Genomic DNA, 19274 nt, shown 5'->3' on the forward strand with positions numbered 1-19274 from the left:
GTTGAAATGTCGTGACGGAAGTACTTGGCGATTCGAGGCGAATCGATACGGTTTGTACCGAAAATGGTAGCAGGAAATCGATTTCAATGAGTTGTTGGACTTGGCTCGAAGAAACGCGATATGTGAGAGTGGATAAGACTACAGATTCTTGCGAAGTCGAGAGAAATTTATCGTGATTTCGTTGCGCCACCTAAACTATTCGGAGATTCGAGTTGATTTCGTTCAAGGTATCCGCGGCACTTCTTGAAATTTTTTTACGCTCGATCCATCTTCAAATTTTACTGCCAACTACTGCCTGTCGAAAGTCTCCACTGTATCTTCGTTATACTTTTAAAACAATGAATTTTTGCGAAACACGATCTTATTCGATTTTGTTTACTAAGAATTTTGATAATGGATGTTTGAATCATGTAATGTAATGGATGTACGAATCAATGGCAAATTAATGGCTAGGAACGATATTTACTACGCTAATACATGTTGTAGATCTTATACACTTACCGTTACACATACTACTACATTGTTATACATTTGTACAACGAAAATTGTTTAGAACCGTATCGTATCTAACCATTATCATTTCGAGAATTTTGTAATATAAATAAAAAAAGCTAGCTATTTAGCAACAGTGGTTAATTACTGACGACTACGCGATCACAATTAAAATTTCCATGATTCTTTCATAGCTGTTTCTCAAACATATAATTTTTCTTGCCAATTTCTGTTGTAATTCCTCGCAAAAAACTATATAATAGTTCTGTCTAAGGAATTCGACTTCCACGTTTTCCCGACTAACTAAACTGGTCTGCCTGCAAAGAGAGGCGCGTTCTTCTATAGAAAGTGAACACGTGAAACGCGTAATATCTCGATAAAACATAAAAGGAAAGAAGAAACAGTCTTTAATTAGTATGATGATGTTATTGCGCAGATCATGAAGGATTATTGCATTATGGGTGAATCATACAGATTAACTGACCTCTCGTATATTATCGTAGACATCTTTAAGGTCATCTTCGAGAAGTCGGTAAGGGTCGATTTGATAATCATGCAAGGATCCAGGCAGTTGTGTCTGCATAGAACTCATCATCCTTGCGACGTTCGTCCTGCAGTCCCGCGTGCTCGTTCTACTCTGCATGGAAAAAGAAGAATTCATTAATAATGGAAGGGAAGATCTCACACGCGATAGAAAGCTTGAACGTGATTTGAAAGACCTGACTTGGAATTTGGATACGTTCTTTGATGCCTTAGTGGCTATAAAGGATTCGGATGACATAGTATAAGTATTTATTAAAATCTATTAAATACAATTGTAAAATGAAATATTTTATTTTTCATGTGAAATATTTTACAAGTATATTAATGTTAGGAATTGGAAATATTAGGAAATTGCAAAAGAAATTTCTCTATTGCAATTGAAATCGATAATTTCAGTGAAATTCGTTTATCAAAATTCGAAATTCCACGTAAAGAATTATTTACGCTTCAACATTTTTACATTATTATTCTTTAACTAAGTAATATCATTAGAACTAAAATGCATCATAAATATTGTAATTTGGATACACGTTCCACGAGATAGAAGAATTGTAAAACATAAAAGAACATATTTTATCGGTATACTACGTTATTTCAATTCCCAATAGAAATAAAAAAAGAAGAAGAAATTAAAAAATAATAATGTCAGTAATTTTCCTTTCCTAACGCTTTCGCAATATTTTCCTATTTATATCGACGAATATTAATAAGACAAATTTTTATCGGATAATCATGATACATAGTACGCAAAAAGCAAACAAAGTTCATGCTACTTGAACGATCATATAATTATATTTCCAGTAGCTAACAGTAATCGGAACGTGTAATCGTATTAATAAAGCGGTTTCGTTCTTGTATCAAGCATGAGGATAATATACTACATAAACAAACCACGTGAACTATAACGATTCAATATAGAATTACGTATGCTCGTAACTATCAAACGTTGACATGTAGCTAGTGGAACGTTCGTTTTATGAATGTGTTGAACACATCGCGTGATAGTAATAACGATAGTAGTAATAGATAGCAATGCGTCATTAGTCTGATCATATATTGTCAATTACTACTTGTTGTGGCTTGCCGCATGTATTATTGATTTTACTACTTGCAGGACGGTATAACAGGATATTCGCCTACTTTCTTCAATGAGCTACACGAAATCTATAATTTTCTGAATACTTTATACACGAGATCGACGATGAAACATTATTTTACTGCAATTGAATTGTGCGTGTCAAAGTTTAATTGTCTTACTTTTCTAGGTTTGCAAAATTGATATGAGAAATTTTTCCAAGGAAATTTTAGCTCCAAAATAAGTCACGTTCGAGATATTAAATCAAAGCAAGTGAAAAGAGAGGAGGAAGTTATTGGTGTTCATAGAGGATATCCCGGTGAGTGGAAATGTTTCAATTTTTAAGAAACAACATACGTTTCGTACGTAAAAGCGTAGAGTATAAAATTTGTAGATTATAAAGCTAAAGATACAGAATTTTTTCCGCAATTAACACGTGTATATCTGTTCTAGGGTCATTATTTTCTTCAAACTAGGTTGCTTTTAATTCGACCAATTATTTTACTCATTTATCTTCACAAGCCCAAACTACGAGATCTCTCGTATGCAAAGTATCTATGTAACATGCAACAGACATATCGTACAATCATTTTCGTTATTGTGGTAATTCTTTGTTATCATGAAAGAATTTAATCGTTCTTACTACTGAAGCAAGAATGAATCAGCAAGAGACCTGCATTCCTATATTCTTTCCGGTCTTTCTACTCTGGTAACCCTTGAAATTCACCTAGTTCTCGACGATTTCTCGCCGACGAGACAACGCGGAATACGTAATACGGCGTTTCAGAAAGTTGCAACTCTTATTTGCAAGATCCGTCATTCCTGTGACTGTTTACGTTTCGTGGGCACGTAATGGTCGTAATGGGCTACCGCGGCGACGACGCGACGTCTCTCCTTCCCAGTTCTCGCCACTTTAACGACGATGTGCCAGGACGACATTCTTTCGCTCGACGTACATCGATGCCTACTTTCGTCATCGAAACTCGATTCTGATTTCCAACGATTTCTTAGCATTCGCCGAGCATTGATCTACCGTGAACGGCGACCACAAAGGAGACAGGCTTAGTCACAGGCACAGGTACTGTTAGTCGAGGAGATACGGCGATCTTCACGAAGTTGGCAAGAAGCTGAGACCTCAGGTAAATTATGACCCAAGCTTGAGCAATGAGTAGAAGTTGTATAAACGTTATTGAAAAATTAAATAAAGATTGATCAAATTAAATAGTATAACTTATGTGCTATGCAAGCGAAATAAAAAAGAGTGTATTAAAATAACAGGTACTTCAAAAATTCTCGCAACTAAGCTTCTACAAACAAGAAAGCTCTGCAGTCAGTTTGTTCGTTTTAGCGTGTCTTATTGTTCTTCAAATTCTTCAAACTTTGTAGAACTGTATGATCTAGGCGAGAGAAGAAATAACGACGAAAAGAAAGTCAATAATAGAGTTCGACAATGTAAATTCACCTATAACAAGTCCCAAATGAAATATTGCATCAACGCAATATTGACTTTTACAAAATTATTGACTTGGGTTAAAGTTCACATGCGTTGAAACTCGGAACGACAATTTTAGTTATGTACCTATATAGAGGAACGTATGAGACATTCAGAAGTCAGATTGATTATCTTTATAAATAAATTAAACGGTACAGTAATAAATTAACCACCTTGCGTGTGTGTAAACCATTCCCATGTACTAAAAAAACTTATAGAAATAACTCATTTGTTCCTTAAAGATTAAATATTAATTCTGTGACCTACTGAATGGGATTGAGAAATCTACAAAGTCGAAGATGATCAAAATATCAATAAAGTTTGTCAGATAGAATTTAGACAACAGCTTAAATAATATAAATCCTATTATTTTCTTTTTTAAACCCAGTACTGTTATTAGCTCTGATTAGCTTGTTCGGTATCGTCATCTTCCTACAGATTTATGACTTAATGCTTTAATTTATGTCCATTACTTCGTCACATCTCTTTCATTAACAGCACACACGTACGGTGTTTCTCGATGGTTTGCAGCCTGTGAGATCAGAGGATTGGGCATGTCAGGATGCGAGTAAATGGCAGTAACGTTGTTTCACAAGTTCGCATCTTTACCGGTGGATTAATCGAGGTCACGACAAGCAAATAACACTCGTGTCCGTTAGGGACGCGTTAGACACGATGCCTGTGCAATTGCATTGTGGTTAAAGGTTCACCATTCCACTTTTAAATTAAGCTAAACATTTGCGGCGATATATGTACATATATACTAATTTTTTTTAACTTATCTCTTCTCCCTTTTGCTACGATGTTTTTCTTAATCTATTAATCGAATTATCTGTTAATGAAGGAATTTTTGTAATCATGAAATTAAAGGTTAACGAAGACGAAGTTACTTGGTAAATGTTCTTTATAATTCATGCGTTTTATGCATACTTGATCGATAACGATGTACATAGATAAGAACGTTTATAACTCTTTCTCTCATCCAGACGATTTTCGTGCAAACGAGACAATCGATTAATCAAAGTGTTTCTAATACGTCAATACAAGGGAATAAAAAAAGCGAGGCTGTTTCTCGCTTCATTCATCACAAGTATAACGAAGCAAGTTATGTTCATATTACTAATTTCATCTTTTCTTAAATTCTCACAGAAACGTTCAGCCAGTCGATAAGAAACGTAGTTATTTAAACGAAATTTTTCTTGCAATTAGTACCAGCAATTATTTAACACGAAATTCCACTATGTAAAGTAAATAACGTAAATAATAAAAAAGATCAATGAATTGTATGCACTCCAGTTAGATGAACTGCGTGTATTCATTCGTTGACAGTTTAGGATAACTAGAGTTCAACAGTAAGTTCTTGTTCACAAGCCAACAAGACGGATGTCCATCCAGACGCAGAAAAACATCTTCTACGTGTTTGAAATACATCTGCCAATGTCCCACAAACATCTTAGAGACGTCCTCCAAACTTGCCGTGTCATAAACCAGGACATCTTATTATCAGTTCAGTTTTACTGCTGTACAGGAATGTTTCGAGATATTTGAAGATATTTAGCTATCTGGTACTAGTAGAAAAAGTAACGATTAATCTTCTAACCCGGTCATTCTCGAAGTATAATTATCTCCTTTCTATAATTATAGCACTAATAGTAAAGACAAATCGATTTCCTCTGCGCTTTAGATTTTAGTTCTTGCGAATCTATGAATATGATATTATTTATATTTAATAGAAATGAAACCATCGTTATATTCGAGAGATTAACAATTCCAGTAGTGAATCAGCTCATCATCCCTGCTTAGTGATAATTGTATCGCAAATATAATTACTTAATAAGCAAATCTTTGTTTTCTCATCCTCTTTGCCGGACGTTCAAATTAAATTTCAGAATGTTTACATTTAAAATAGACGTGGGATTTACGTTTCTAAAGTTATCGTCATATCCTCTGAACATGGAAAATCCAAGGAATATTAATTTTATATAATATTGCGAAATCCTTGTTGCAGCGTGTAACATTGAACAGCTGAAAGCAATGAGACATTCTGAGAGAGCGTCGTTAGATCATTCGTTACTGATACATTACGTACACTTTAGAATACGATCACTCATAAAAATGAAGTTAAAACAGTGCGTGGTAGTTACAGCGCTATAGTTCGTGTCTCTTTGAAACTTGCTTTGTTCGACGATGACAAACGAGGTTAATTTCACGGTTGCAAACGTGCTACAGGTGAATTTAATATGAAGCAGCCAATATGTTTATTGGAGGATATGCAACATTGAGCAATGACCGTGTTCGATGTGTGTCCATGCGTGTCATGTGATTTCCACGGCACGATATCCGCTTATTACATTCTTCGATAACTAGTTTCGTGGTAGAAGGCAAGTTCACTACCCCACTTTTACCTCTTCTATGCGCTGCTTGGTTACTCAAGGCCAACCTACAAGAAACTAACGCATCAAACAAAACCATGGAAACGCAAAGTTGCGGCGTGCACCAGATTCCAGTTTTCCTGTTACATGCTATTTTTGCGTCATCAATGGTACGTGCTCCTTGCTTATTTTATTTCCTATTAACGGGATTTCAGCCGCTTACGGAGTGCAAAGGCTAATGAATTAACGTTTAGAGTGGAGCATGCATAATGTGATGTTCATTCACGTGCTTCGATTATTTTAACCCTGCTGCTATTCCAACGTTTCATCTTCTTTCTACAGTCGTTTCTATTTCACTCTCTTTAGACCGATTACTTCATTGTCAATGATGTGGCCAGAAAGAAGTTTGAGAAATAAAACGGGAAAAAATAATTTTACAAAGCTGAATTATAGTTGATGAGACAAATGTATAATAGTACGTCCTATAACGGACGAGTGTTTATCACAGACTAAATTTTACTTTATATTCGCATACACAAGTATCAACTTAACGTTCCACTTAATGCAATGAATTATGCAAATAATCGTGAACGACATCATACGCAATGATTTCAGTAGAGAAATTATGAGAATTTGGACTATCGACAGCAAAAGAACGATTACGGTTCCTTTGTTTTATCTCGTTGCTAAAATTGAACAAATTCTAATTTACTTTCTCCATTGGATAATAAGTAGGGGTCTATCGCTATAATCTTATCACTATAAACGTGTATAACGCACGTTTCACCTTCTGACTTCAGTTTATTACACATACATATCTATTAATTATAACACCTGGCGGACAGGTGTGCCGTACTTTCGCCAATTTGTATCCAATTCCCTTAAATAATCTTGAAAATTATTCATGACGACGAGAAAAACACGATGCAGGATCCGATACGAAATTACAGCTGGTAGAAATTTTGGTATCTGAGACCATCGTCCGATGATCCGTCTGAAAGTTGAACAAGTGGGATGTGAACTCAAAAAATGTGAAAGTACGTGATGAGCCTTCCTCGATTTAGTATAAAATCTTGTCCATGTATGTAGAAATGTTATATTATAGGTTAACAGAAAATAGTATGATAAATACCATATCGTTGCACTCTCACAAAATATAATACCGCGTTTCGCATATTTGTTTCTCACTAATTCTACGTCACAACAACACAACGAACTTCACTCGACCACGATAAATTCAACTCTGACAGCATTTCCCATGCTCATCTTTACCTTAACAAACCTTGGTAACGCTCACGACACTCCTTGACAACATTAACATATCTTGACAACGTTTATAAACAATTACCCCTCACGCCAGGTCCTTCCCTGACGTCACACTATCCCACATGTGTTTACTCGTCCATAAAGTTTATTGAGATTTCTTAGTCGAAAACTCAATGATTTTCATAAATCACTTCGTTCGTACCGTTAACTGCATTTACTAACAGTACATTTATGAATATTAAATGACAAATACAAGATCAGAAGATATTTTGAAATGGTTGAGAAAGATTAACATTAGGAGGCAGAAAGTTTCATAAGCAACTTTGTGCGTTCCTTCTTTCTTATATTAAATTATACATAATTGCCAAGATTCCAAATCATTGCCATATTATTCATGTATAAGTCAAAAATCTATTTTAAGAAGTTTCTCTTTTTTTACGATAAATCTAGTGTAGTTCACAAAGATGTAAGAGGTATTATAAGAAACAATAATACTGTTTTACATAAAGGCAAAAAGATATTACGCGGATCACATAAAGATACATTATAAGAAATATCTACAACGAAGAAGCGTAACAAAGATGTGAGGACACTGAAATACTATAAAGACACGAACACGCTACGATATACTATAAACTATATATCAATTGTCAAATTATTAAATTTGTCAAAGATATTTTCGAAAGGAGAACCGTGCTTCCTGGGCATTCATCATTAAAAGTAAATCATTAAGTCGATGTTAATGAACCCCATCTTTCATTAGTCAGAACTTTCTTAATTCTTAATTCTTTCGATAAAATTCTCGTCGTTGCCGAACGACAGACTTTCATTTAATTCCATTTGCTATCAAATGTATGGCATATATTAGATATATAAATAGATGAACCTAACAACTTAACACGATACTCTATCACATATCTTCTCTGACATTCTTGAATAAAATTCTACGTGCTATCCAATACGTACCAGAATTTCTAAGTAGCCTGATCTTTGATATACGCGATCTTCCCGCGCGAAATCTCTTTCTTAAAAATCTTACCGGTCAAATTTATTCGCTAAAACGATCGTTCGTTGAATTGCTAATCTCTTAACCAGTGAAAGTGTCCGTCAAATATTTTTCGAATTTCGCACAGTGTCTTTCAAACAAGCGAAAACAGAAAGACGCTTCGCAGCCAATATTGATTTGTGCCAAAAATGAACATGTTTTTGAAACAAATACCAAACGTTCTTTGACCCTGTTCCTTATATTGTTACGAGGATCGACGATAATCACGTAACATCGCTAAACGTGTAATGTGTGAAGTAAATTTAGTTACCAGCCGATTTTATTTACAAACTAATTCCGAGTTTTGCCCCGTTTCACGCCCGTATGTATTATAATTTTTATCGTCATCATTGCCGTTCTACGAACGACACTTTACTTCATTTTCTGCTCGTTAATCACCGTTCTACGATTAACATACGATTCTTTTTTTCTTTTTTCTCCACCCATTACCCGTTTCCTTGCCCCACAAACACGCGTATGTTGCAATCGAAGATGACGGCTAAGAGTATAATTAAATAATAACTCGTGCAAAAAGGTAGAAAGGTGGTTAACCCTGAAATACCATGGTATATAGAGTACCGTGAATTTCGCATTTCTTTTTGCAGTTCACAAGAGATTGCACGTTATCGTTACATTGTTCCAAGACCTCTTGCATGCTAATTTACCAACTAATAAACGAGTCACGAGTTCTGCGTTATAGACTTCTTTTTCACAATTTTATGACTCTATGTTAAACAGGAAAATTAGTAGAGAGTAGATTTTTATGTATTTATAGAAGACGAAAAATTGCGAAAATACAGAAAATGCAGAGATGCAAACAAATGTTGAATGTTATGGTACTTATCGTAATATTCAATGAATGAAATGAGTTGCCACTTAGATTTAATTTCTTTAATTAGATTTATAAAAATCCGCAGTCTAGTAATTAGATAAGATCGTAATTTGTACAAAGGCTTCGATGTGGAAAGATCAAGACTTTGCAATAGACTGACTTATACGCACGCTAATAAAATTGTATTCTTTAAATAAAGAAAAGAATTTTTCTTTAAATTGAAATTATCTTTAGCATTAATAATTCGGCGAGTAGCGTGACGACTCTGCATATTCTCGAATATATAGGAAAATATTAGAAGACAAAATTCTAACAAGTGAATAAATCTGTATTCTGAAATACAACTTACCGCTGCACAAAAGGGCAAATATTTAGTACTTTTAAGATGTTTATTCAGGTTTGAGATACTTTTAAAAATTGGGTCCATTTCCCGGAATTATTCAACAAGTGCAGTATCAGAGAATCCGAAACCAATCCGTTTGACCGGTTAATTTATTCGATGTAAAAGTCAAGGATCAGTCACGTGTTCAGGATTTCGAGAACTAAAGTAACCGCCTTGGATGCACGTGATTTGAATGGAACTCCTAAGATTTCTGTCTCATACCTTAGTTCGATAGCCTATAGATTTTCTCAATTTACAAGAAGTTTGACCAATAAATCGACCGACTATGTTAATCTTGGGCATTATATCGTTATAATTACAAGTCGCAATATCGTCGAAGAAACTTCCTCTTTCGCTTCAAATAAACGTTTCTTCTTGGAATTATTTGCTGTTCCATTACTTTGTCTGTGGCGTTTCAATCGTCAACCGTAAATGTACCCAAAGTATTTGAGCATTATTGTCAGTAAAAAAGGTAGACCCTTTTCGTTTTTCGCTTTTCAAGAATTTTCAAGAAGATTCTAATAAGTTGAACGTCGTGGCAGAGTATACTCCACGCAATTGTGAAGATGCAACTTATGCTAACTGCGCTTATACTTTTTACATTGTTTAAAGTTATAATTAAAATATCCTCTGAGTTAATCCAACGATTTAATCTTTTATTCTCAGCAACCCGAGGAAGGTTAAACAAAAAGAAAAAAAAAGAGAGAAAAAGAAAGAGAAAGAAAAATAACCTCGAGACTGAAGCCAATAATGCTGTTGCAATTTAAGAATAATATCGAATTTTAATCGTGTTAACTTTATACTGGACGGGGCTATTTAACTGTTCGTTAATATTCATTGCTGTTTCGGGGAATGAACGAGACGTTAATTACAATTAGTGACGCTGCAAGAAAGGTAGATGAAAATCACGGTGAAGACGCGTGAAACTTCGTAGCTGAGATATACGTGATATCAATTAGACAGAAGCATCCGTTCTGAAGTTTCATGAAGATTATTTTACTATTCGCTTTATTCCTAGCTGATTCAATTACGAAATTTTAGTCACACAGCAAACAAAGTGTACGGCTACTGGCTCAGGCGAATTTCTAATGCGATGAGTAGTATAATTAATTAGTTGTATCATGAGACTGGAATAATTTTCTTTGTTTATTCGGTACTAACTTCTGTATTGAAAGTAACAGGAATCTTCTTGTGATTCATAACTAGCCTTTGTCTGCGATCAAATTTTGTAAAAAGGCTTACAGTGACGTTTTAATAATTATTGAAGTATTTATCGTAGTTTTTAATAAGTTTTAGTATTATTATGATATTTACTGAAGGTAAGGTAAGATTAATAAAAATAATAAAATAGAGGTTGTTAATTGATTCTGTCATATTATTACACTTGTTTTTTTCGATCTGTATCTTTCATTGCAGTATTAATTTTCTTTTTTATTCGTAAAGCATAAAATACACGTAGTATCTACAAGTATAACTTGTGGTGATATCAACACTTAAAAAAATAACCTACAAGTAATAACAAATCAGTTTTTAAGCCGTACGCGCTCTAGAAGGACAATAAGGCGCTTTTTCTAAAAACGAGTAAGAAATTCTTACGACGATGATCTGAAGAAATGCGTATAAGGAATGGCGTAAGACTGCATGCTTCGTGCAAGTGCTTCTGTCGCAAGACACCTCTCAACCCACGTCGTTATTCAAAGGAAACTACAAAAACTTAAAAAAAAAAAAGTATGTCGCTCTACATTCTTGAAAAAAAAAACAAATAAAATATAAAAATATAAAGTTGTAAAATATTTAGCTTAAAGCGAATACGAAGCCATTCCGTTTCGTTAAATGAAAATTCAAAAATTAGAAAGTTCAGAATTAAAAGAATTCTCAGTTTCCGATCGTTCATTCTGAAATTTTTTTTGTGTTATCACGAGTTAATTAATACGAATTTTATTGGAAACTTGCGTAGCGAGAAATAAAAGTATTTAAGCTTCGAACGCAATATCCTGCAGTCGTTAACATGGTTTGGCACAAGTTATAAAAATTGCAGAATTATTAGAAAAATCACAGAAGGTGTGTTATAAAAGTAAATTTAAGCGAAAAAGCAATCATCCGTATCCGAGATCAAACATTCTCGTTTTCCTTAACAGTTTACCAATGTCGACGTTTAAACGTAAAGGATAATTATGTGTCTTAAGGTATTAAGCAAACATATATAATTGTTCGCATGAATTCATTTAACTAACAAAAAAAAGGCATGAATTAGAAAGTGTTTCTACAGTTCATGTGCGAATAAAGTAAAAAAATAACCTCCTTTACTAAAAAAAAACCTATAAATTGTTATATTGCTCCATATAGCAACAGTGTTATTAATACACTGTAGCAATCTGATATAATAATAAAGTTAGATATAATATGTACATTTAATTAATAATTAACTAGTAAAATTAATAGGATAGATAATTTTTCAATAGATGTAAACATTTATCGGTGAATATTTTATTTTTCCATCTTCTTTTATAAATTCGTGAGGAAATATGGAACATAGAATGTGACACGAGTGGACTGTAAGACTTAAATAAATAAATTGAATAAAGTTCTATGTAAAAATGGAATATGAAATAAATGAAACTTAAAAGTATGGAAAGATCGAAATACCACATAAAAATTTGACGAAATGCTAAAAAATAGAATGTTACCGTTATCAGATTAAAATGAAAGATACACGAACAAAGTACACGATACAAGCGAAAAGCCAAGCTCTTATCCGCGTAGTTTACAAGAAAGAATCGTTCAAGTCCCGAAGAAAATTCGATAATAAACCTCTAAAATTTCCGTGAAAACCACTCTGTTGGAAAAGTTTACTTTCTAATAATTCTAATGTCGATTACAAAAATACTCAACTACCCTATGACTAACTTAAACGCACCACTTCTTTTCTTTTTACCATCGTGAAAGCTTTCGACACAATTAAACGCATACATATACAAAATCCGGAAATAGATCTCCTATCTGAACTTCTCAATCTTCAAAAATTCTTCTGTCCGTCAATCAATAATTAAATATAGCTAAGTATTATATGGTTACACCATATGATACTTCTTCGAACTGACAAACGTCCGCAACCACGTTACATCATGGAGAGATCTTACACGTTTATATGTTACCATGTATGATCGAAGAGAAAAACTCGAGGGACTGGGTGACACTATCTGCGATCGTCCTAAATCGAATAAATCCAGTTCGGTGTTTCTGTAAAAGGAGAAAGTGCGGTTACATGGCCGGACTACTCGACTCCACAGTATAGACTCGGGGAACTGGTATCGTTGATCGACAGTAGCACAAAGTTTGTCAAGAACAGATATCATAAACTGTTAATCATAAACGAGTTCATTAGTGGTCGTGCTCATAGCAATTGTACATGCGCATGTTCAACGAGATAATGATAATGCCTGCATGTCTAGATATTGACTGGATGTTGACTAAGTAATTAATAACGAAGTAATTACCATACGTAACAGTTACACTAATTGTAAACAACTGGTAGTAAACTGACTACCGATAACAAACAGTGTTGTTACCGGTAATAAATTAGAGATAATCTCCACGCGAAGGATCTTCTTGCCTTTTACAACTGTTACTTTTTTTTAATAACAATAAGTCTTACTCTTATGTAATTTTTATCACAACTCCGCTCTCTTTTATCTCTGACTGAATACTTTAATCTAGCAACAAGATATTTCGCATCCTCTGATCAAACTGCAGGAAGATAACTTTCAAAGTACCTAAGTTCTACAAATGTTAAATTATGTGTGCGCTTAATTTAGGTCAAGTAACAGAAAGAAACACAGACTCGTTGCGAATCGCTGAATTTATACTAACTAAAAAAAATTTTCGGATAAAAACAGAAAGTTTCTCTCGCGATATTCAAAAACTGTGAAAAGTGAACATTAACAGTGAACATTAAATTAATAAAGGAACCAAAAGCAAAAACTGTCTAAATTACCGCATACGCGGTTCTATATAGTCTTACAGATACTCTCGCGCGAAAGATTGATTAATCGCCTCGATGAGACACGCACCATACAAGGTTGCTCGTTTCGTTCGATAACAATGTCAGAAAGAAAGGCTGCAGCATTCTACCGGGCCGCTAATGAAAAGAATTTGCAAAAATTTTGATTTAACAGCGACACGCGATGGCGATAATTGCCACGTATGAATCAGCAGTTCGAACCTTGTAAAATCTATGGAAAGCCTTGAGAAACGAACGCTTTCTCACGACCGCTTCCATATTTAGAAATTTACGCGATAGTAATCGCTTCTACTTTTGATGCCTTTGTGCGAAATTTGGAGGTGTAAAACCGAATAGAACGCGCATGATATGCAAAAATATATAAAATATCCATAACTACAAACGTAGTCGTGTAGAAACATTGAAACTATTAGAAGCTTCTCGTAAAATTAATTACTTCATAAACGCACCAAATACGTAGAAAATATCACAAGTAGATTGCATATGTTTTTACGTATTTATGAAAAATTTACGAACGCAAAAATACATATACAGAATGCACGTACGTAAAGAGCGAAGAATATAAAGAACATCCAACTATAGTGCACGTTATAATATTTTCTAACCAAAACAATCCCCTATCTAGGTTCCATATTTTAATTATATTCATATATCAATGAAAATACAAGTCGTTATAAATATTCGCGGTGCAGTAATCGCGCTGGAACATCGATTCGTTTCGTTAATCGCTGTTCCATACGAATTGAAAAATTTCGCTAGTCACGCGAGATGTTTAAAATTGGGCAAAAGCATTGTGTCGCAAGAATTATGGCAAAGTAAAGAAAGAGAAGTTGCACGCGTGTGCATCACAAATAAATACGTGACGGCTGTTTGCGAAAGCAGTTGCAGTGATCGCGGTGATAATTCATTTCTAACGTTACGCGTGCTTCGGTTGACCGACGAATATTTATTAACTTGGACGCCAATTGATTTCGTTTGTCGATGTGGAGCACTCCTTTCCCTTTTTAAACCAAGTTTCTATAAATGTAAAGGAAAGTACATATTTGGTAGATATAAAAAACGGAAGTGATATATTTTCGTCTGAAAAGTGAAGGCATATCATGGGTGATAATCATCGATTCTTCTTTCTTTCTCGAATACTTACACTTGTATTATTCAGTTCATGAAATTAATATACGCTGCGTCTGGTAATTATAAAATAAGCAGAAACTTTCAATTTTTACGCGTACCTTGTGTTATATACCCCTATACGTTAACGTGATACGGAATGAAATAAAGCGTATTTATTTTATTAAGAAAGAATTCATTCTTTTTCTTTTCATTCTACGAAAAGAAACACAAAATCGATTATATTAAACAAAAAAAAAAAAAGAAGAAAAGAGAAAGAAAGGAAACTAGTAGAAACTTAATTTATTCTCGTTACATAACTATGGCACTCTGTGGCATAACAGAATGCTTTATCGTGCCAAAATCCAACTCAAAATACAGTAAAATAAAATAGTATCGATAATTTCTACAAGTTAAACGGCTTGATTTTGCTCTCTTAAAGAAGTTTTATAGTCATGAGACTTTGAGTATGTTGTTGATACTTTTTTCACACGCCTTTTATTGCATTAGAAAGTATCTTTCTATCTAAATCTTTTCGACAATCTTAACTGTTTAATTTAGCCGTGCCCGGTTGACCGAACGACGTACAGACTAAACGCTGAAAAGGTTAATTTAGGCCCGGCTGACCTAAATTGTTCCGCGGTCCACCTGGAACAACTGAACTTTCTTCGAGCTCCTTACTAAATAAAATAATATTTCAAAGATTAGAACAATCAGAAGTCATGGCAAATAGCATAAACGCGTCAAACATCGTAGTGCAAATAGAGAAACTGATTCCGATAGATAAATGAATGTTCTTCGAGGTATAAATGGTACACTGTTCATAGTATGTATACTGTTAGCAGCTAACTATGCAAAACACGTTCAGCATCTTGAGAAGATGACGTGGCCGAAGTTCAATTTTGATGACAAAGAAACGACATTTGTCAAGTCAGTTAGCCGACAATCTTCGGTTTCATCGTTTCCAAGCGAAGGACGCTTTCACCCTGTCATTAGAATCGACAAACGCACGACGACCGCTGCTCGAGAAAAAAATCTGCATACTTCGATGAGTGAAAGAATCGATGAGTTATGTAATTAAAAGAGTCGCGTCACCAAAAAGGTTACGGTAGGAGAAAAACATTTTTATTGAATTATTATTTAATATTTTAGTTAAAAATTGAGAATATCAAACGAAGTGGCACGTATAAAAATTATGGGAGAATATTCGAAAGATTTCGAGATCTTGTTAGAAGAGTAAGAGACTGATAATAGATGTAGAAGCTGTGAAGTATAGATTCCACGTGACAAAGATGTAGATATTAATTTCTATTATTTACTAAGTAATCTACGTACCGGACTAATTGAATGAATTAATTGTATCAAACTTTATTAACCACTAACATTATCTCTGATTCTATCGTACGTTTAAATTATGCGATTTAACGTATAATGTAATTGAAATTCATTCCTATAGCATTTCGCAAAAAAATAAAGTTTCGCAGAATCGGAAATGATGGAAATCGAGTGAAAGATGGTAACAAGAAACGGTTCGGTAATTCAATGAAAAAGGGAAATTCATTTTTACCGAGCTGCGAAAAGCAAGCACTCTTGGACACTTGAACCGTGTCGTTGCCAAATCTTTGGAATACAAGCAGCCGCGCCTGTTTACCTAGCAGAAAAACTTTCACTCCTTTGCCGAAGAGTATTTCTGAAGAATCACAGATAAGAATCACGTTTCCGAGCAAAAGCGTACAAATTCTATTTCTTTTCCTTCCTATTCTCGATCTTCTAATTATATGAAATTAATTATTCTGGAATTTATTTCCCAGTTATTTAACGTTGTCACGAAACTCTATCCCCTCTCTGTTGAAATCACAAATTTCCCAAATAAATATCAAATTCCTTTCGTTAGTACGATACATGAAAATACGAAAGTCCTTTTTGCTCCGCTGTATTGTTAACCATACACTATCTTGAACCTCTTAATGTCCGGATATAATTTCTATATTTATTTAATAATAAATTACACGTGCCAGGTTTTGAAGTCATTCTCGCGTTGGAAGTAAAAATTGTTTAATAATCCCAATTTTGTAACGCTGACTTCTACATTGTTTTTTAAAATATTTAAATACTTATATTCACCTAGAATATCAACTACGAAAACGAGATTTACAGTGTTGTTTGTAACCATACATCCCACGACATTGTAAAACGTCGATCTTTAATATTTCTGAGTTGGATTTGCCCTGGACGTAGCGGCGTCCATTCAATCCAAATACGTCGTATTTGCTTTCATCTGAGAATAGAACTTTATTAGAAATATACCAGAAAGTAGTATATTTATTTATGAACTGATTACTTTCCATATCTTAAACGTCTGGCTCGATTCGTCTTGTTAATAAATGTCAGTTAGTTTTTCTGATCCGCATGTACGTTGTCTGTTTGTAACTATTTCCTCCGTACAACGTATCGTAAACACGTTTCTATCTAATAATTTGTCGATCTGCTTATATTTCCATCTTTGTGTATCCGCTTTGTCTATCTCAATGTTAATATCGATTTCCTCTCCAATATCCGTGTTTCTGATCTTCTGTAACTCCTTGTCAACGCACAAACCAATATTATTCGTAGCGAAGCCTGAAGCTCGTTACACGATGTTTCTACAATTAAGTCGATCAATGTTTCCATCGTGCGTACAAAAATGTGTACAAACTTTTGCTCGCTTAACGTTTAGACGTCCGATTACTTCTGCGACCTTGTTTTTGTACATCATTAGAACGTTTCACAATGTTTACAAATGTTATCGGTTTCGTTTCAATTGTTAGACTATATAATTTTGACATTTGTATTTTATAGTAATTAGAACAATGTTTTCAGGTCTTCAGTCTCAGGTCAGTGTTTGGAACTTTAACGACGAACGTTCGAATATTTTCGCCAGTCACTCTATATATTTATATTACTAATATTTATTTATTATACGTAGAAAATTCTGCAGAGATCGTGATAAAAACTGGTATGTCAACCCAGAGTTAGGTATGAATACAGTGAAAGCATTATACGAGCAATAATGTCCAACGAACCACATATGACTTTTTTTCTCTCCTCTGTTTCTCTCCGTTAAAAGATCAGAGTACACATGATACGAGCGTAGTTAGAAATGCAAAATACATAGTACGAATCAGGAATTGCGAAAGGAAATAGAATTTCTGTGGTAGCAGCTCGTACCACGCGTGTTCTTAATTCATAAAGATGCTATAAATGCATCAGTCGCATTACGTACGCCCATCGATATTTGTTTAGAATCGTTTAGCGATGATCAATGTCACGAGGGAAAGAAAGTTTCTGTTCTTATCACATTATCATCATCATTGGCAACATTATGGTCGCTTATCATTTCATTAGGAATGTAATATCTACGAGACTGATCTGTCACATTGAAAATAAGCGTCTCACATGAGTATTAAATGTTCTTAAATATTCAAAGATCTGTCGGATAACGCTTATCGTGTTAAGCTTACGAATATCGTGATTATTATATATATTATAGATGAAATTATTCGCTACGTGTAATAGGATTCGTGTGTCATCGAACTAGAGTAGAATTCTGTTCGTTGAAGCGAAACTTTATTTAGTGCTCTGGTTAACCAAATATCCGCCAACTAAATCCACTTACTTGATCGTGCTGGCTTGTACTATTTGAATAAGAAATCATAAGCAGTGGAGAGAATCAATGAACTTTCATCGCACAAATTTTATTTATGGCGATTAACAAATGGAGATTACGATAAGTAAAGTTCGAATGTGTATCGCTTCGATTATGAAATGACAAGACGTCTTTTAAGAGATAAGAAGCGAAGAGGAAAACAGAAGTAAATTATAGTTCTCATAGTTCCTTTATTTCTTCTTTTACTTTTTGAAGACGACCTTGTATTAAATTTGTGTTTTCGCTATGAATGAAACGTAAACGTGCTAAAGATATCGAGAACAAGACGTATATTCATATGATAATCCGTTTACCTAGCATAGTTTTTACCTTGCGAAATCAGTCCCATGAAATTGTTTACATTCATACTGAGACGTCTCGTATACACGCTCTTTGTAGTTAAACAATTATTATAAAAGAAACGCAGATACATTTAGGTACTTTGTATGGATAACTGAAATGCAGTATATATGCATATGGTTCCATGTTATTCACAATGCATACATTGTTAGCATATTGATTGTGTGATTTGTGAGAACATATACATTCAGCAGGGTGACAAATAGATATCCAGGGTTCACGTTTTATTCAAAAATGACAATCAAAATATGAAGTGCAAAGAAAACGTATTAGCTTTTCTTTTAAACCAGTACAAGGCCATATACAGTTATCTACTTTAAGCCGGTTCCATAATAAAATTATTTAAAATACTTTTCTGCTTTATTCCTTCAAAAAATACAAAAATTTTATTGACTTCCATCTCGATAGATTTAAAAGATATCCCCATATTTCCCACGAAAGAATACATTGATATAATCTTAATAAAAAGCATAAATTTCCCTTCTTCTATGTGCCTTAATTTACACAAAATTCATTTTTGTAACTGCAAATAGCGGTACATTATATTTCACAAAATTACACATTCAATTCTAAATATCGTACGTTCTTTCCAAAAAACATTC

The 19274-nt window shown here is 34.0% G+C and overlaps 1 protein-coding gene across 1 annotated transcript in view; it reads right to left on the reverse strand.

Annotated features, from left to right (window-relative positions):
- LOC117230835 (decaprenyl-diphosphate synthase subunit 1) overlaps positions 1–19274 on the reverse strand; it is a 51961-nt gene that overhangs the window by 14800 nt on the left and 17887 nt on the right. The window contains exon 2 of the mRNA XM_033488694.1: positions 977–1129. Within this exon, the coding sequence (XP_033344585.1) occupies positions 977–1129 (153 nt within the window). The remainder of the gene's footprint in view (positions 1–976; positions 1130–19274) is intronic.

The sequence above is a fragment of the Bombus vosnesenskii genome, unplaced genomic scaffold, assembly GCF_011952255.1.
Source record: "Bombus vosnesenskii isolate JDL3184/JDL3185 unplaced genomic scaffold, Bvos_JDL3184-5_v1.1 scf7180000013267, whole genome shotgun sequence".
In the NCBI taxonomy this organism is placed as follows: Eukaryota; Metazoa; Arthropoda; class Insecta; order Hymenoptera; family Apidae; genus Bombus; species Bombus vosnesenskii.